At 36.2% G+C, this 20980-nt stretch overlaps 1 protein-coding gene across 1 annotated transcript; it reads right to left on the bottom strand.

Annotated features, from left to right (window-relative positions):
* Window positions 1–6416: 6416 nt before the first annotated feature.
* LOC132053574 (homeobox-leucine zipper protein ANTHOCYANINLESS 2-like) lies at window positions 6417–13505 on the bottom strand. Its single transcript, XM_059445663.1, has 9 exons — window positions 12790–13505; window positions 12274–12515; window positions 11940–12057; window positions 10929–11522; window positions 10312–10413; window positions 9984–10196; window positions 9482–9656; window positions 8459–8826; window positions 6417–6992 (listed from the first exon to the last, which is right to left on the bottom strand). Exons 1-9 carry the CDS (start codon window positions 12952–12954, stop codon window positions 6600–6602), a joined length of 2370 nt encoding a protein of 789 aa, XP_059301646.1. The 5' UTR covers window positions 12955–13505; the 3' UTR covers window positions 6417–6599.
* Window positions 13506–20980: the final 7475 nt, after the last annotated feature.

Here is a 20980-nt window from a genome sequence, read left to right as displayed (position 1 = left end):
TTTGATGACACTCGTTTGTTAAGAGGCACATCAATATAACAAACGCAAAACAAAACGAGAGAAACAAGAAAATGTCTGTTGTATTACTATTCAGTTACGTTCCGTTGGAGATCCCAAGAAACTGAAGTTGGCTTTAGAAGAAATTTCAAAACTCAATTCATGTATGAACTTAGCTCCAGTCCCGTTCAAAAACACCAATTAAGAAATCCATAATATTTCACAGAGGGCACTCCCATAGGAAAACACCTGTGGTTGACAAAAAATTTCACTTAGACACCTCAATTGAACCTTGTACCATTTAGACACCTAAAGTAGAACTCGATTGTGTTGTTTAGACACTTTTTCGCTGACTAGACATATTGTGTGTGCTACACCAATTCTGAGGGCATAGGAGTTTTTTTTTTTTTTTTTTTGGTGAATAGTTCTTATACTATTCTCCTTCTTCTACCTCACTCTTCGTGCCACTTATTCCACCTTCTACCACCATCCACCCAAACACCACCACACTAAATTTGGAAAACCTTACAAGAATATGGAAGAACAAAACAGGAAAAACTGAAAGAAAGGGAGAGAAAAATCTGGCAAGGGAGAGAAAAATCTGGCCATCTTTGTCGGAAAATCACTGTTCAAACACTTTGAATATTGGTGTGAAAACCCAGATTTGGAATTCAATTTCGCTGGTAAAATTTTAATTGAAATGAACGATAGTTGTTTATTTCTGCTTAATTTCTTGATTAAAGCACCTTTTGTCACTTTGGATGAAGAATGTTCATATGAAAATTTGAAGACTCCATTAAAATTCATTTGAAGCTTCCCACAAAAAATTTCCGAAACTCTTGCTGTCAATTTTTTACAGAGCTTGACTTTGGAATTGAAATTGTTTGGCTTGAAATTGAAATTATAGTCTTCAGCTGGTTCGTTGTCGTTGGGCCTGAAATCGGTTTCGCCGCGGAGGCCGGCATGTTCCCTGACGATATTGATAGTTCGTGTTCCACTCCATATGTTAGTGCTCCGTCAAGTAGGGGTGTCAATGATTTTCGAAAAATCGACATAATCGACCGAACCGTATCGTATCGAACCGATTTTTAGGTTTCTTTTGATAAAACCGACGGTTTTTATATAGATTTATAACCGTACCGAAAAATTATGTTGGTTTTTAATTTTATATAAATAAACTGAAATAATACCTAACCATATCGAATAACTTTATATGTGTAAAATATATTTTATATATTACATTTTAATTTAATAAAATATTAAAATTTTCACCTTGGGTTCGTGATGATGAAAACGACTACAAGCTGACAACATAAGTAACACCTAAAGTTCCAACTCTGAAACCTATTATACTACTCCTATTGAAATTAAACTAGTTCTAGCATCTCGAGTAGTACCTTGCTTGTAAGCTACAAAGTATTCCAACGATCTTGGAAAGAAAGCTACAAAGTATTATATATCTTTCCTCTCGTATGATTTTAAATTTCTCTTATTGGATACTTAGTTTTAGTAAACTCAATTCTTGAGTCCCATATTGATTGATATTTTCCCCCTCGTGAGATCTAAATTATATTTTCGTCTTTCCTTAACATTGTTTTACACTACCGTAAAATAGTGGGTTCAATCTTTATTCTTGTCGTCTTTCATGTTTTCTTAATTCATCACCTTTTAAATAGTAAAAATGCTAGAGAGTTTTTGCCAATCTATAGAAGTATGCATGATATTGTGTCTTTAAATTTTACCACTGACTATAACATGATGTTTTTTTTTAAAAAAAAATACTGAAAATTAATCGAACCGTACCGATACCGAAGAAAAACCGAGATGGTGGGAAGGTTTCGAAAAATCGAATTTTGGTGAAATAACTGAAAAATTGATATGATATAAATTTTATAAAATAACTATCCGAACCGTATCATTGACACCCTTACCGTCAAGTCCGGTCCGTGGCCAACCACACACTGTCTTCTATTACAATGCTCGGGCGAGTCCGCACTTCGTTTTGTCAACTACTAGTGTGAAGAAGAATGTTGGCTTGATCTCGACGAAAGTGAGGATGATGAAGAGAAAGGTTTGGAAGAGATCTGATTTTATTTTGGATGAAAATAGTTTTTTCTTTTCTTTTTTCTTTTTAGTTATTGTTAGTTAAATTATTATTTTACACTCAAATGCCACATGTCCTCTTTTAATTAGTCATCATGTCACACCGGTGAGTGCATTACACACTTTGTAATTCTAGTTGATTATAAAAAGGGTGTCTAATCGGAACAAATTCAATGTAGTCTGAGTGCTGAGTAGGTACAAGTAGGGGTGTCAAAAAAATATGAAAAACCGACCGAACCGAACCAAACCATACCGAACCGATTTATGGTGTTTTTTCAATAAAACCGTGATTTTTTATTTAAGCTTAAAACCGTCCCGAACAATTAGGGTGGTCTTTTTTAATTTATTAAAGAAAATTGAAAAAATCCCGAACCGAACCGAATAGCTTTACATGGATGAAATATATTTTATATATTACAAATATGTTAAATTGAATATATAAAATATATTTTATAAGTTATGTTCCAAATATAAAAAAGAATGTTGGCCACTGGACATATATGTATCAAATTCAACTTGTGGTTTCTATGGCCTATAAGCTGATGTTTCTTTTGGCTCAATTGATCAACATTGTTGTCTTTGGCAAGTTACTCTTCTCCCTGGTCAATCAGTGAGGGATTCACGTCGTGATGATGCTATCGTTGTTGTCTTTCTACTTGATATAACACATTTCAGTTTAATTACTTTGTGTAGTTTTTAATAGCTTTTACATTAAATATTTCAAAAGAAATAAATTGAAGCTTTATTTGATGGTGTGCTACAAATAGGTTTGTAGAGGTCTGTATCGTTACCATTTAATAATGGTGCATTTTTAGGTGACACTTTAAAATTAAAATAACCGAAAATTAACGGAACCGTACCGATATCGAAGAAAATCCAAGATAATGGGACGGTTTTGAAAAGTCTAATTTTGGTTATATAAAATAAAATAACCGAAAAATTGGGATGGTATAATTTTTTAAAAATAACCGACCGAACCGTCCCATTGACACCCCTAGGTACAAGACCTAGTTGAGATGTTTAAGTGAAATATTTTGCCAACCACAAGGGGCCTCCGATGGATTAGGCCTTCACACAGTGATAATTAAGTCAATCCGTAAAAGAGTTCCTATTCAATTGTTGATCTAATACCTCTAAACCTACGCAAGTCACTACACACTTTCCCCTAATCATTCCTAGTATGCTTGGTTCCTCCTCTTTGTAAGTTTTGGAAAATTTAATTACCCTCCCAAAAATGTTGGGTACTGTAGTTTACGTGGGGTTCCTAATAAAAGAAAATAAAGGAAAAAAGGAATTTGATGGCAAAACAAGTTACATGTGATAACAAGATTTGATATCCCAACTTGTGTTGAGACACGGTAGCCGTCGGAATAAAGAAAAGCAATTTGCAATTTGCGGGGATCCTATTACTCCTCTGAATTAATTTGAAGTAGAATTAACAGCCCCTTTCAGAAAATTAGTTAAACTTTTATTTTTAGAGCATTTTCTTTTATTTTCTTTTCATTTTCATTTTCTCTTTTTATTTTGTTATTTTCTTGTTTTTTTTTCTCCTCCTTTTCTTTTTCCTCCTTCTTCATGGGAAAATACATAAAAAAAATCCCAACGTATACTTGGATTAATTATGACGCACCCAACTTTTGCAGGCGACCTGTTACCCCCTGGCCTTATTTTTTCTGTATTTTTGTACTTTTTTCGGCTGACATGACACAATCAAAATTTGATGCCCAGTTGCATAGTGGAGAGTGTTGGACACTCTCCGCCACATTGGCGCTACGTCACCGCCACTTTTCCTTTCTTTTTTTTCATTTGATTTTTCTTTTATTAATTATATTTACACTAATTAACCTCTAATTAACCATTAAACCCTCCATTAATTTTGTCTTCTTTATCACTAAACCCTTCTTCTTCTTCTTCTTCTTCTTCTTCTTCTTCTTCATTTCAAGAAATCCATCACCCATTTTCTTCCTCCATTAACACACACACAGAGAGACATTCAACCCATTTTCTTCCTCCATTAACACACACACATTCAATTTCTTTCATCAATCATAAATATCTTTTTAAGAAATCAACCAACCCATATTCTTCCTCCATTAACACACACACATTCAACCCATTTTCTTCCTCCATTAACACACACACATTCAACCCATTTTCTTCAAAATAAACAATGAAGAAATTGCACGAACTGCCCTTCAAATGGACTGGTTGCTCAAAAATATTTATTGCACGAATTGCCCTTCATTGTTTACAAAATAAACAATGAAGAAATTGCACAAACTGCCTTTCAAATGGACTGGTTGCCCTTCATTGTTTACACGAATTGCCCTTCAAATGGACTGGTTGCACGAATTGCCCTTCATTGTTTACAAAATAAACAATGAAGAAATTGCATGAACTGCCCTTCAAATGGACTGGTTGCCCTTCATTGTTTACACGAATTGCCCTTCAAATGGACTGGTTGCACGAATTGCCCTTCAAATGGACTGGTTGCACGAATTGCCCTTCATTGTTTACAAAATAAACAATGAAGAAATTGCACGAACTGCCCTTCAAATGGACTGGTTGCCCTTCAATGTGTGTGTGTTAATGGAGGAAGAAAATGGGTTGAATGTGTGTGTGTGTGTTAATGGAGGAAGAAAATGGGTTGAATGTGTATGTGTTAATGGAGGAAGAAAATGGGTGATGGATTTCTTGAAAAGATATGTATGATTAATGATGAAATTGAATGTGTGTCTGTTAATGGAGGAAGAAAATGAGTTGAATGTGTGTTGTTAATTTTGAAGAAAATGGGTTGAATGTGTGTGTGTTAATGGAGGAAGAATATGGGTTGGTTGATTTCTTGAAAATAAGCTTTTTATGATTGATGATGAAATTGAATATGTGTGTGTTAATGGAGGAAAATGGGTTGATTGGTTTCTTAAAAAGAAGAAGAAGAAGAAGAAGAAGAAGACGTGGCAGTGATGTGGCACCGACGTGGCGCCAATGTGGCAGAGAGTGTGCAACACTCTCCACTGTGCAACTGGGCATCAAATTTTGATTGTGTCATGTCAGTCGAAAAAAGTACAAAAATACAGAAAAAATAAGGCCAGGGGGGTAATAGGTCGCCCACAAAGGTTGGGTGCATCATAATTAATCCGAGTATACGTTGGGGGAGTTTTTATGTATTTTCCCCCTTCTTCATATATCTCAAATCTCCATTGTCGTCCTGAAGCTTTTAAGTTATAGATTTGTTCCACTTTTAGTCTGTTAATTCTACTTAGAAAAATATCAAGTTTTGCCCAAAAACAATTTCTAACTTTCTCTTTGCTTTTCTTCGTCGGCGATGGAGAAAGAGTTCCGGCAAAAGGAGGTCGTCGAAGTTCGATTTTGGTAAAGTCAGGATGTTTTCAGTCTCTTCTATTAGACATTGGGTTGAGTTTCACAAAGGGAAGATCTCAGAAAGTGTTTAGATTAGTATTTTAAAAGAAAAAAACATACCCACTTCGTCGAAGAAAATTACGGACGCCGACGAATAATTTCCCAAATAAAAATAATTTCGCATCCCTTAACTTATCTATTTCTTTTTTTTTTTCTCTCCATTTAACAAACCCATCGATTAATTTGTCTATAAAGTAAAAAAGAAGAAATGAAGAACAGAAAATGGTGTGGGAGAAGTGATGTAGGGGAAATGAAATCCCCACTTCTGAAGAGATGTCGATAAAGAGAATCAGTGGCGGAGCCACACTATGCCGAGGGTGTTCATCCGAGCCCCTCGGCGGAAAAAAACACTGTTTTTTGCGGAAAAAAACACTGTTTTTTGCGGAAAAAAACACTGTTTTTATAAGGTTAAAATTATTTTTTATGTATATATAGTTGATGTTGAACCTCCCTTAGGCTTCTTCGTATGTTTACTTTTTTATATTTTGAACCCCTTAAAAGGAAATCCTGGCTCCGCCACTGAAGAGGAGAGGGAAAAAAAAATTAAAAATAGGAAAAGAAGAAGAGAAAAAGAAATGACGAAAACGAAAAAAAAATAGAAAAATGGTTTAAAATAGAAAAATGACGTGTCAAGATAGGATTGGTGTGTGATGTACACACCCCCCCTTTAAAATTGATATTGAGCTTAGAAGGTTGTATTAATTCCACTTCGAATTGGTTTAGGGTAGTAATAAAACTCCCGTAAAGTTAAAGTATGTTCTTGAAAATAAGGTCATAATTCAGGGGTATTTCTAAATATTTTCTCTGTTTTTTTTTTTTTTTTTTTCATTTCAAACTTTGAATTTACATGCCCTTTGTGCTTTCATGTTTCAAATGTCACCAATCACCCCCTTGCGTTGTGTTGAGAACCCGAGTTACCAAGTCCGACCCCTACCCCTTTGCAATTTTTTATTTGCGGTTCGTTCTTAACTCAGGTCCCTAATTTTATTGATTCTGGGCCTATCCCCTCTATACATTTAAGAAAATGGCGATTACTCAAAATTATTTAAAAGGTCAAAAAGCAAAAATAGTACAGTAATTTAGCTTTCACAATGAAGGGCTGCTTTAATTTTCTGGACGGTGCCGGAGACGAGATTATTGACTGTCTCAATAGATTCCACTGATAACTTAGCTGTAGGGAGACTATTCACCAATATTTGGAATGCTATAGTCAAGAGGGACCCACTTACTCTCTGGTCTGGGTCCTTAGGCCCATCACGAAGACTTTTCATCATATTAGGTCCATGAGACATGGGCCCATCTGGTACTATGGAAAACCCTGAAGGGAGCAGTGCCACGTAAGATGAATCTCCACCGTTCATCACCAAGTGCATTGCAGGTATGTCAACTGGCGCATATACCACAAGCGACCCTGATGCGTCTGTGGAAGTCTCTTGAAGAATTAACATGCTGCTTTGGCTCTCGTTGGAAGCCTGTAGAGAAAAATCAAATAAAATATAAATTTAATTTCAAACTTAATTTTTAATATCTCAGTTTATCCCATTTATTTGGGTGTTATCTTTTTCCATATGATCGAAAACTCTCAAAAATATAATTTCGAGATAAGTTAACACGTGAACCAAACAACCCCTTAGATTTCATTAGAATTTACGGAAGATGCCATTTATGTTTTTTTTTTTAAAATATACCTCTTCATTCCAATTTATTTGTTTGATTTTGACTTCGCATGAGTTTAAGAAAGTAATTAAGAAGATTTTTAAATTTTGTGATGGTTAACTAAAGATATGTAGAACATATTAAAATATTATTTAATTTTTTGATCTTAATCAAGTCATATGAAAAAAATAAAATTAAAGATTTACCGAAAAATAAAATTAAAGATTTACCAAAAAAAAAACAAACTGAATACGAGGGCTAATAATTGCTGTTAAAGAGTATATGAGTCAACTAATGCCTCAACTAATGCCAGAGACACTTTTCATGAAAAGTATGTGACATCATGGTAGGCTGACCCATACAAGCAACAAGTGTCATGTTTTTTGACCTTATAACAAGGTGACAGACAACCCAGATCTGTAATGAACCGTCTTTGAAGATACTTACAAAATTCCCTATTCCTCTTTTTCAATTCAACCTTTTTCTAATAAAAAGACAAATGCACACATATTAAAGTCAAATCAATTCTCGTCTTTCATTTACATGCATACACATTACACATATGAAAAAGATACAACTGACTGCATTTCATGTTACCCCCTCAGTATCCAAAATAAATCTAGTTTTAACTAAATCAATTTGATTTAAAATAAATATCACTTTAGGAAATAGAAAAGTATTTTATGATCTAAAAATTTTAAGAGATAAATATATAGTAACTTGAGGAGATATAAAGAATAACTTATCCAAATAACCCATAAATATGATGAATGCTACTAAATGGTTTTTACCTATTTGATTATCACCTTGACTTTAAAATATTAATTTGGCGTATGTATTTTATTGGGGACAGTGGAATAAAATATTTAAAGTGATAAATAAAGAGTTAATGAATAGAAATCAACACATTAAAGTTTAAAATTAAATAATTTAATGAATGTGATTTCTTAAAAGTATAAAATCTACAAAAACCAAAGAGTTTCAAATATTTTGAAACATTATAAAACAAGAAGAGTGAAAGAAGTATGTATTTACCAGCTTTATAGAAAAAGTGTGTATGTTCCCACGAAAAAACCATGCAATTATTTACTTGGTTTTGTGCTTCATTACTAAAGAGGGTTGATTTCTCATATATAGTTACTCAACTAATAGTTATTATTTCATAATTAATGTTATTTTTCTTCTCGATTTCAATTTTCTCAAAAAGAGTGATTTTCTGAGATAATAACTAAATGAGTGACTCAACACTTATTAAAGATGATGAGAAGGTGAGAAAGATTACACTAGCACGGAGTAGGGAGACGCAGTTGCCATGATCTTGGCCTTTAGCAATATGTGCCATTTCTTGAACAGGACCGCCATTTGAAAGAATATCCCACTCGCTCCTCAACCGTTCATCACGAAGAAAATCGAAGAGTCTTTGTGTGGAAACAAGCAACCTAACAGACGTTGCCACGCTTAATACAATCCCCGGTGGCTCACCGGGATCATCAACACTCTTTCGGGTCATAACTCGAACATCCTCGTCCACATTTCCTACACAAAGTTTGTTCCACTTGTGTATGGAGGAAGCACAAACACCAGCACAAAAGTTGTTGGTCATACGTTGTGCTAACTTCAACATGCTCCTCCTTCCACTTGGAGTTAATGCTGCATTTGAATTATTTTTTCCCTCATCAATCATAGAATAAGCAACACTATTTAAAAAACAGAAATCACAGACGAACAAATTCTGTAGATAAATAGTAGCAAAATTCGTCGCTATCTTATTTATCTATGGATTATCAGATAATTCGATTAACTACAAGCAATTTAGCGATAGATTAGTGACGAAGTTCATAGCTAATTTCAAATTTTTTTTTGTAGTGTAATTAACCTAGTGATCATATGAAAAAGATCAATTCTTTGAACAACGGGGTTATCAAGTTTGGAGTTTATATTGTGTACGTGCACTAAACTTGTAAACCCGAATTGTCCGATTAAGTTAATTCCCAATTTCAATCCGTAATATGGTAAGCGTAAAAATAAAAAATATTTAACCTACTATAATTGGTTGAGTTTAAGTTCTATGTATGATGGTTTAAATATAATTTACATACTCAGCTCACTTATGGTAATTATAAGTAAATAAATGTTACAAACATTGATTATAACATGGTAAAATGGTGACTAACTTCTTGTCACAGGTTATAATACAGTATATGCATAAATCCTAAATTAGTTAAATTATATTGAAAGTGCGACAATTCCTTATACTGTCAGTGTATATAATTTAAATTCTTTAAGGATCGCGAGGTGTGTATACCTGTGTGATCCCTCGATGGCACAGCAGATGACATGAGGATTGCAAGGCATTCACACTGGCGTTGGAGTGTCGCAACCCATTTTTGTGCACCAAACCCCATGCCGGCACTGATCAATGGACGGTAGAGTTGATGAACCACACTCTCGTCGTATTCTGCATGTTCTACCCATGTAACCTATACATTTTCCATTTTTAGTTTCAGTTAATTCCTAGCCAGCCATTAAAATTAATAAATCATATGAATCATCTACATCTACGACCAATATGCCAAGAAAGTACAAAGAAACTATTACACTACTTTTTCTGAGTGCACATACTTCTAAAATAAGCAAGGGTAATGACTACGAAGTGCGTTATAATTCGAATTCGTTCCAAAGAACTGGTCGGTTTTAGGGGGAAAAAAGCTTTATTACTCCCTCTATTTCAATTTGTTTGTCTTACTTTCTGTTTTACTTAGTTGTTTAAAAAGAATGTCACTTTCAAAGGGATGCAAGAAATTTACTTTACTATAGCCATTGGGCATATCTTGCACTACACAGCCAGAAGGTAGCCTCCTGCAATTTGGAAATGTCGCTATACCAGAAGTTTCTCTTACGGTATCGATGGAAATATCAACAACAGCCCAAACCCCTTCAGCATGCTGTTTGCAAAACCTGAGAAAATTGACCTCTCTGATTGGTACTAATGGTGAAAGCACTTGGAGTTCAGAATGCATCTGCAAATAAATTTTTTTTAAGCCTATCTGTTAATTATATATGAAGATGCAACTTTTGAGCCTATGAAATAAAAGAGAGTGCATATGAAATAAAAGAGAGTGCATTTTGAATTACCAGCTGAAGCGCACCATTTCTGGTTCCCCCAACACCACTTGATATCACATCTATAGTTGATGTTCTGGCAATCAAACAAGGAAACATTTCTGCCCATTTGTTCTGTCAAATATGAAAGCTAACCCCAGTTAACAGCACAACAAGTTGGGGTTGACTGTATGAATTATGTTCTTTCATTTTAAATTAATCTCAAACCAACATTACACAAAAGTTTTACAAAAAAAAGTTTATCATCAACATTACTCCCTCCGTCTCAAAGTATCTGTTGTGATTTTGAATAAATAGTTGTCTCAAAATTATTTGTTGTTTTAGCTGCTCAAGACAAAATTAATTTTTTTTCCCATTTTAACTATTCTTGAAAATTACAAACACCTCAATTACGGGACTATGTTATGATTGTTCAAATACCAATAAAAGGTAAAACAGTTAAAAACCCCTTCTGATTAATGTTTCTTAAGGGCGTGTAAGAGAGAAAATTTCCCTACTTAGTGATTCTTGCATAAGTGACCTAAAATATCACTACTATCAATAACTTCAAGAAATGATACTTAAAAAGAAAACTAAAAGAAAATCAAAGAGCTTAGATGGATCATAAAGGAGGGTATTCAATTACTCACCGAGTCCATTAATGTCTCAACAAGAGCCAAACTGTTGATGATTACCATGCCAGTCTGCCTAGAAGCCTCAGAAACAAATTTCTTTGGTTTCAAACCAATACAAGTACCAAATGTCCTCATGTACTCCTCATGATTCAATGCTTCTCCGCCACCTTGCCTGCTCCTTACCCATAGAGGATCATCACTTTGTGCCATTTTTACTAATTCATCCATAGCAGCCAAAGCAAGTTCCAAATACATAGATCCTTCAAATGACATTTCAAAGCCGGTTGTTTGTCTCGTATGAGGCAAAACTGACACAGAATTTGAAATCCCTACACCGAAATCAGGAGTTTGTGCACTTGCTGGAAAAGATGAAATGGGCCGGCCTAAAAATTTGCCAGCAAGTGCACAAACTCGATCGAGTTCGTCTTTCAACCTCGAATTTTCAATCCGAAGATGTTGCTCTTCCAAAGATAATTCACCAATTATTGCTGGACCACCACAATTTGTGCAAATTGGGTTCCTTAAAGCCTCTTTTATAGACATGTTTTCAGCTCGAAGTTTATCATTCTCTTGTTGTAAATACGAATTTTCGTGGCGTCCGAGTTGAGTCTGGTGCAATCAAGTTTTAGCAAACTATTCAAACACCATTAGACATGGACAAGAAAAATAGCCCAAAACTTACTTTAAAAAATTGGAATTAGTGACAGACAATTTATGTAGGAGTTGATTACTCAGATGGTCACTTGACTAATAGTTATTATCTCAGAACGTCATTTTTTTTGTTGAAGGAAATCGGAATCAAGAAGAAATGTGAGTTTTTGAGATAATAACTATTAGTTGAGTGACCATATGAGAAATCAGTCCAATTCTATAAATAAACAACAAAATTCATCGCTAATCATACTTAGTGATGGATTATTAAAAAAAAAAAATAATACTAGCTACGAATAATTTAGAGACGAAGTTTGTAGTTTATTCCAGTCTTTTTTAGTGGAGGTTACATTTTTATCGGATCCCAAGAGTTACCTTCATTTGTGTTCTACGATTTTGGAACCAAAACTTAACTTGCCTCGTCTCTAAGCAAAGTCTTTTACTCAATTCCAACCTTTGTTTCTCATCAGGATGAGGACACTCCTTGAAGAGCCTAGAAGACCAAAAAAAAGAAAGTGGTAATTGATACTACTACAACAACAACATACTTGCATAATTTCATAAGTGTGAATTGGAGATGGTGTGCTGTACCCATACCTTATTTTACTTTTGGTGGATGGAAAGGCTATTTCTAATAGACAATATTAAAGGGAGACTTAAAGAATATCCTCAATTATGTTTTGTTGAAAAGAAGGAAATGATTACGTACGCTTCAAGTTCTTGAATTTGTTGAGGAGTGTGTCGGTGGTATCTTTTCTTTTTTCTTGGCGGTTTGTCAGCAACATCTTCATCATCCCCAGAAATACTCTCCAAATTGTCACTTCCAGATCTGCTAATTTCTTGCTCTAATTCCTCTCTGCTTCTTCTACCAACACTATTATTATTATTAGCCTCATAGTTCTCTCGATCAGGCATCCTTGCAATTTCACCCTGGCCTTCCATTCCTGTTTGCTGCCCGCCAAAAAAAAAAAAAAAAAAAACGTGTGTGTGTAATTTGAGTGAGTTAGAATAAAGGAAAAGTAATAGTACTACTATACTTAAAAGGCTGTCTTTTTTCAGTACTAGAGAATCAGTAATTTCTGAGGGACTTCTCATCGGTAGGGATTCCCTACGGAAAAGCAATTGAAAATGTTACTGACGAGCCAAATTCTACGAATTTCTTAGGAAATTGAGCTAAAAAATTTGCGATTTTCTGATAATATTTCTAATGGTTGTTTTGGCGTACAAGTGCAAGAGAGAGTCCAGGAGACTTGAACATGGACTTGGCAAGTGACTGATGAGAAATTGTACTAGTCATTGACATCATGTTGATATTGTTGCTATTGGTAACGATTCTTGTTGCACCACCACCATCACCAGTACTGTTATCGAGTAAAATCCCAAAATTCATGAAAGCTATTTATATCTCTCTTCTTTTCTCTATGGATTCTCCAAATGTTCTGTAAATAACTCAAGTGTATTTGTACACAAGAACATCCAAAGAAGCACTTTATGCTATGTGCTAAAGAAAGCAAAGAAGTAAGAGGGAATTTTGTGAAATGAGTTTTGGAGTACTATTGAAAAGAAAACTGTGCCTCAAAAAACAAGCTATGAATACAGAAGAAGGAATTCAAGAATGAAAATGCGTAAGAATTTTTCTCCAATTTTACACCGAGAGAAAAAAAGAAGCGAAAATAAAGAAGGCAGAAAAAAAGCTCCTTTGTTCTGCGATTTTTGCACTTCTTGCTTCTATTGTGTAGAGAATTGTTTAAGCAAACTCTAGGTTTGAGGGATTCCTTTTTTGTGTTATTATTTGTGTATCTGCATGTTTGACTTGGAAAAAAAGGAACTTTTTATTCATCACCAACAAACGGAAGAAGTGGACACACTGAAGGAGGACTAAAGAAGCTTATTTTTTTGGTGAGGAAGAGAGAAGATTAGCAAAGAATTTAAGAAAAAACTGAAGATAATACGCAATGATGTGGACTTATCGAAGCCTTACATATACACACATCCAATGATCCAAAGGAACATAGAAAAAAAGTTTTGGTTGACTCCCACACTAGCTCCTTTTTCTCTCTATTCTCACTCCACATTTTAAAATACGAATAAAAAAAATATTCAATGGGTAAATTTAATTTACTGTAGTTAGTAAATTTGCTTGATTTGTTATGTTATTATTATTTTTTAATGGAAAATTATATGTAAATATTTTTTCATTAACGTGATACTCCCTCCGTCCCAATTTATACAAAAGGTGACCTGTTTGAGTAGTCAAACAACTCTTAATTTCAAACATAGATTGTTCGAGTATTTTATAATAAGATTTACATATTTGAAAACTACATAAAATGTACTATAAGTTTGTATAATTTATAATTCACAAAATATAAAAAGAGCTGGAGAAAACTGTAGTAAAAGAAAAAGCTGTTTGACTCCTTAAATATGTCAACTCTCATATAAATTGAGACAGAGAGAGTAGTATAAAAGAAATTTAAACTATTAGTATATAATTTTTAAATATAGATATCTAATCCATTTGAAGGAAATGTAAGCTAAGAGTGTTTTCAGATCAGTGAAATTTCTCGCTTTCCCACGCTCCTATACCTCTATTACTATGATTTCACTCTCTCTATATATATCCTTCTATTTTATTTTATTTTATTTTATTTTATTTTATTGTCTTTTTGGCTTTCTGATTATGAAGGCACATTGGGATCGGCAATTGCATGAAGACTATTAAGAACTCCCTCCGTCCAAAAAAAATTATCTTAGTTTGACTTGATACAGAATTTAAGAAATAAAGGAAGATTTTTGAAATGTGTGATTCAAAATAAGTCTTAGATATTTATGTGGTTGTAAATCATCTCATAAAGTTAATTATTTCTAAATATAGAGAGATGTTAATTTTTTTTAAATAGACTAAAAAGAAAAGGAAGATAATTTTGTTTAGCACGGTGGAAGTAGTATGAGCATATAAACTACAAAGAACTGACAAATGTTTATGGATGTGGAAACTTGTGTTCAATAATCAATGCTTCGGTCACCATTCTTCATGTGGAAATAGAGAATAGAAAAAGATCACTTAGCTTCCTCCAGCTAGCCCATAATTTACTCTACAGCTACCCACTTGAATTATGTATAACAAAGAAGAGCATGAGTTATCAACAAAGATTGTGGCAAAGTAATAAGCATTCTTTTCTTCTTATTTAAAGATTTTGATTTGTGGACTATGCGTATGACGGTTTAATCAGGTCCCAATATAAGTATTTCACATCAAGTTGGCAGATTCAAGATTTTGTCAACTTTGTGAAGAGGGCCATATTCACAAGATTTGAAATCCGGAGCGCAATGATTAATGACGGAGGAGCTCAGTTTTGGAATAAGCTGATGAAGACTCTACTTGCTAAATATGGAGTGAAAGATAAGATTGCAACTGCATACCATCCACAGACGAGATGGCAGGTGGAAGTATCTAATATGGAAGTGAAGTAGATCCTTGAAAAGACGACTAACGTGCAGCACTGAAATTGGGCAAATAAAGTTAGATGATGCACTTTAGGCTTACAGTACAACATACAGAACATCTATTAGACTTCTCCCTGCAAGTTAGTTTATGAAAAGCATGCCACTTGCCCGCCGAGCTTGAGCCCAAAGTCTATCGGGCCCTTAAGAAGCTAAATTTAGACATGGACTTGGCTCGTGAGGAGTGATTGTTGCAATTGGATGAGTCGGACAAATTTAAACTCCAAGCCTATAAAAGTGCTAAGCTTTGCAAATAGAAAACCAAGAGATGGAATGAAAGACATATTCAACATCGTGAGTTTGCATCCGACCAATTGGTGCTCCATTCAATTCTAGACTGAAGTTATTCCCAAGAAAGCTAAAGTCAAGGTGATCGGGGCCATTTAAGGTTGTTCGTGTCAGATTACATGGAGTTGTTGAGTTGCGAGAGCCAGGGTCTGATATTTAAATGATTTCCCATAGCTTATGTCAATGTCAATTTTAGTAATTAAACAAAAGAAAAATTAAGAATAAATTAGCATCTCCTGGCTATCCAAACTCGGATAAATTTCTCAACAAGTAGACGGCTGGGCCGAAAACCCTTTTTTACCCCAACCCAGCTACCTGAGGGTGCTCGACCCGACATCGAAATAGATAGGGCCTATCTTTAGGCGGCTGGATTGGGCCCGACTAGTCCCACTTGTTAGGCTTAGGGTCAAGTCATGCTCAAGCAATGGACGAAGTACACAAATATCTATTTTTTGGGGTCGCCATTTAATCTTTACCCAGAGTTGAAATTATTTTGTAAGTTTATCCACTTCGGATACAACTTCAGACATTCATATCAAAAGTATTGCCTTGTGAAAGTCAAACATCAGATCTTTTCGCCTGAGTCGTGTGTGTCTGAAGTTTTCATGTATGCCTGAACTTCAGTCGTACATGAGTGAAGTGTATGTAAAAGTTGGGTAGAATTTCATTCATGCATGTTTGAAGTTTTATTTGTTTTGCCAAAAAAAAAAAAAAAAACTTGTTCTTCAAATTTCAATCATCCAACACATGATTCAACATGCAAATCTACTTCAAATAAGCTCAAATCTGAAACATAAGTTCTATATACCATAAAGAACAAATACCAATCATCAATACAACAAACAATTTAACAAACTCATTTTGCACCCTTTATCTTTTTATGTATGCCTGCACTTAGTCATACATGATTGAACTACGTGTAATAATGGGCTTAAATTTCAGTCATGTGGGTCTAAATTTTTCATGTATGCCTGAACTTTAGTCGTACATGACTGAAGTGCATGTGAAAATGGGCTAGAATTTCAGTCATGTGGGTCAAATTTGTTCTTCGGATTTCGACAATCCAACCCATGATTCAACACCAAATCTACTCCAAATAAGCTCAAATTAGTATCTTGTATCATCCTGGAAAGGCGAACGTAGTGGCCGATGCTCTTAGCCGCAAATCCATGGGTAGCTTATGTGATGTTCGTCCAAATAAGAGGGAGATTGTTCGTGGGCTTCAACAGTTAGCTAGTCTAGGAGTTCGATTGTCGGACTCGAGCGATCTGGGTTACTATTCATGATGTGGCAGTTTCATCTTTAGTAGCTGAAGTGAAGGAGCGCCAGTACGAGGATACCATGTTAGTTCATTATAGAGACACAGCTCCCCAGAAGAAAAAGTCACCATTCGAGATTTCTGTGGATGGAGTTCTTAGATACCGAGGTAGACTATGTGTTCCAAATGTCGCGGGACTTCGGCAGCAGATTATGGGGGAGACTCACTACTCCCGTTATTCTATTCACCCTGGAACAACAAAGATGTATCATGACATTAGAGAGTTATATTGGTGGGATGGAATGAAAAAGGACATAGCAGAGTTCGTGGCCCAGTGTCCTAATTGCTAACAGGTGAAGATTGAATATTAAAAACCCGGTGGATTATTGCAAGCCATGGAAATTCCAATGTGGAAATGGGAGGCAATTAATATGGATTTTATTACAGGCCTGCCTCGTTCTCAGCGTAAGTATGACTTCTTATGGGTGATTGTTGATAGACTCACTAAATCAACCCATTTTCTGCCAGTTAGGACTACTTACTACGCCGAGGATTACGCAAAGCTTTATATAAAGGAGATAGTCCGGCTTCATGGTGTTCCTGTATCTATTATCTCCAACAGAGGTGCACAATTTGACTACTTTCTGGAGATCTTTCCAGAAGGGTTTGGGGACTCAGGTAAGTCTTAGCACAACATTTCATCCCCAAACAGACGGACAAGCTGAGCGTACTATTCAGACCCTCGAGGATATTTTAAGGGCATGTGTGCTAGACTTCCGAGATAGCTGGGATGATCATTTGCCACTTACTGAGTTTGGATATAATAATAGTTATCATTCCAGTATCCAGATGGCCCCGTATAAGGCTTTATATGGGCAAAAGTGTAGATCACTAATTGGATGGTTCGAAGTAGGGGAGACTAAGTGGAAAAGGTCAAACTTATTCAGGATCGATTATGGGCTGCCCATAGTCATTAAAAGTCTTATGCAGATAACCACCGACGAGATTTAGAATTTCAAATTGATGATTGGGTATTCCCGAAGGTGTCACCTATGAAAAGCGTTATGAGATTTCGCAAAAAGGGTAAGCTCAGACCTCGGTATACTGGACCTTACAGGATTGTACGTAGGGTGGGCCAGATGGCATATGAGTTAGACTTGCCTCCAGATTTGGAATCAGTCCATCCAGTCTTCTATGTATCAATGCTTCGTAAGTGCATTGGAGATCCTTCCAAATTCGTACCTGTAGATGATGTTCAGGTTACTGAGCAACTATCATATAAAGAGGTTCCCATTTCCATTCTAGACAGACAAGTTCAAAGATTGAGAAATAAAAATATAGCATCAGTTAAGGTCCTTATGCAATATAGTATGTAAGGGACACAAGATGTTACCGTGGAAAACTCCTTGCTCAAGGGATTAAAAATCACGACCTACCCCAATAGGATTTCACTTCCACTAACCGAGCAACTTCTGATTACAACCTATTGTAAGCTAGGAATTAACTCCCCTAATCCCTCAACCCTTACAATAGTAGCAACCTAGGAACTAACTCCTATAGTCCCTCAACCTTTGGAATACTCCGATTGAAGCAATCTCCACTTGACTAACTCTAGCCAAGGAAACTAAGGTCGACTACCTCTTAGCCGGACCCAACTAATACACCTTAGACTAACACTAGCCAAGAGTACCACTTAATAAATTGAAAGGTAAACTGCCTAACAACTACTAAGAATTTGAAATACTTACAACAACTTCTTATAAGGGAAGAGCAGGTTTACAAGTAAAAAGCACATGAAACAAAGCTTAAAACAAACTAGGAGACTAAAGCATTTCAGTGTTGGAATCAGGTCCTTCAATTTATGATTGGCTTTGTTGAACACTTGGAGAGTCTTGCAGCCGCACCTTTTAGGTGATTTTTAGGTTTTCAGTGTTGCACAATATGTTGCAACATATTGCATATATATAGTGAAGCATATGGGATGTATAGAGACCATTCATTCAATAAACGACCTAAATCATGGGCCGGCACCGTTGTACTTGTGTGCGATCGAGTAGCTCGGAAATTACGCTTTGTCTCTTCTAATGGTGCATGGTACACAGAGAGAAGATCACAGACCAGGTCTCTATCTGGTTCTGAATTAGTTTGACAATCATCAAAATAAAAAGCACTTGGATTTATCAAGGTTGAATCCGGTCAGTAACTTAACGACTAGGATTATCTGTTCTGTCAACTGTATCTCTTCGAGGAATTGGAGTTGCCCCACATTAACTGCCTACCTGGATCAATAAGCACACGTTTAATGTTAAAATCAAGGATTTGTAGAGATATTACTAGTGTGACGGTGTGTGGGGATTCAGTGATCCCACCACGTAGACTGCCAAATGAGAGGACGTCTTGGGGGTGATCTCGCCCCCTCTTTCTAGGCGGGGTGGACTCCTTAGACTGCAACTTTTGAGATACTGCTCCGATTAATGTTTCTTCAAAAATCATGTTGATGGTTCCCAGGCGGGCGGTTGCTTATGCGAGGTTCCGACTCCTTTGTTGTGGACATACTTGGATTGATCATTAAAAAAGTCCTTCAGGTTCCCTATACGAGCAAGTCTTCCTCGTCATACCTAAGATGCTTACAATCCTCGGTTAAATGTCCCGGGATGCCATGATACTCACACCAGAGGTCTACGTCTCTTCGGTTTGGGTTAGATCAAGTTGTTGCCGGGAACCGTACTTCTTTTATATTTCTCATGGCCATTACCAATTCACCCGTTCAATGTTCAAATTGTATGAAGCTATGCTGGAGGGCCTGTTTCTCCCGAGGGTTTCCTTTGTGCTATCACCCTTCCTTCCTCGGCTGACCTTGATCATACCGTGCCCTGCTCATTCTTGCCTCTACCCTTAGAGGGCGCGCGTGCTGAGTATGGTTTGTACCAGACTCTCAGATTTCTCTATTTAAAAAGAGCTATGTTTTTAGGTATTTCCTATGGTCGTCCCTTCACTTCTATCCAGGAGTCAGCCCTTAAATCATCCTCGATTCTCATATTTGTTGTGTACTGATGGTTCGCCTCATTTCCTGTTTTAGCGAGGAATTCTCTCAAGCTCTCCTTCAGCTTCCTCGACTCATCTGAATTGTTTGAGTTCAACCCCTCGGTAAATCTTTCTTGCAGCGGCCCAATCCTTAGGGATGGTTGGAAACATCATTCTTTCTAGCTGGAACCTCTCAATGAAACTGCGGAGTAACTCATCCCTTCGCTGCTTTATATTGAAGATGTCCTCTTTGTGAATTTTGATCCTTCGGGCCCTTGCATGAGGTTTTACAAAGGCATCTGCAAGAGTAGCAAACGAGTCAATAGAATTTTCAGGTAAAAGAGTGTACCGGGCAATTTCTCCCTTTATGAGCGTTTGATTCAATTTCTTAAGCATGACTGGCTCGATCTCATGCTGCTTCTGGTCATGCCCAGTGATTTTTTGCTTCAAAAGTTGTTATATGCTCCTCAGGATCCACGGTTTTGTCATACTTTGGTATCTCCAGCATTTTAAACTTCCTCGGGATCGGTTAAGGGGACGCACTCGGTTTATAGGGTATCTTTCTATATATCCTCGCTCCCACCCCTTTGATGACGGGCAAAGCCCCTGATATTTGGCTCATCCGATCGTGAAGTTACTTTTCCAACTTGTTAAGCCTTGCTAGAGTTGCATCTTGCTCCACCAGTTCTACTTCTGTTTCTTTCGCCGCTACTTCTGAAGTTTCGGGCACCCTGACAGCATCCCGATTGTTTGAAGGGTGTTCTACTAGCGGCAGTCCAGTCAAGGCATTTACAATATGTTCCATATGTTCCATCATCCTGCTCTGCGATGCTAAGATCTCAGCTAAAGCTTTCTCGATTGGGGATTCCTCTTCTTTGTACATGCCTTCCTCCTTCGAATGGAGATGCCGCTTTCTCTTCTTGGGGTAATGTTCCACGTAATAAGTTCTATTTCATTATGTAGGGTGGTCAGAAACGTGCTCCCTAGCGGGAAAATTATTATGAGTTTTTGATGGCGTGTGTACTATCTCTCTTTGTTTTTCCACTTTTTTCGATTCCTGGTCGCTTTCTCTGTCGGAAGTTTTTCGACCCAAAGGTTGGGAACCCTATGGGTCTACTTTTTTGCTGGGAACATCATCCCTTGCTGCGATGTTGGTTAGCTCAGCCATTGCTAAGTTTTAATCGATGAAAGAACTCTGACAAATGTTTTTGACAAGAGTTTTCGATGATGAATCAGGACAACACCACAACTGTCTATCCCCACAGACGACGCCAAAACTATTTTTTCGTGAAAACGAGTTTTCTAGAATACCAGTTAGATATTTGTTTTTATAGGGTTGAAA

Source organism: Lycium ferocissimum, chromosome 4, assembly GCF_029784015.1.
Source record: "Lycium ferocissimum isolate CSIRO_LF1 chromosome 4, AGI_CSIRO_Lferr_CH_V1, whole genome shotgun sequence".
Lineage (NCBI taxonomy): Eukaryota > Viridiplantae > Streptophyta > Magnoliopsida > Solanales > Solanaceae > Lycium > Lycium ferocissimum.
The sequence above is the reverse complement of the archived record's forward strand: the minus strand, read 5'-3'. Positions and strand labels throughout refer to the sequence as shown.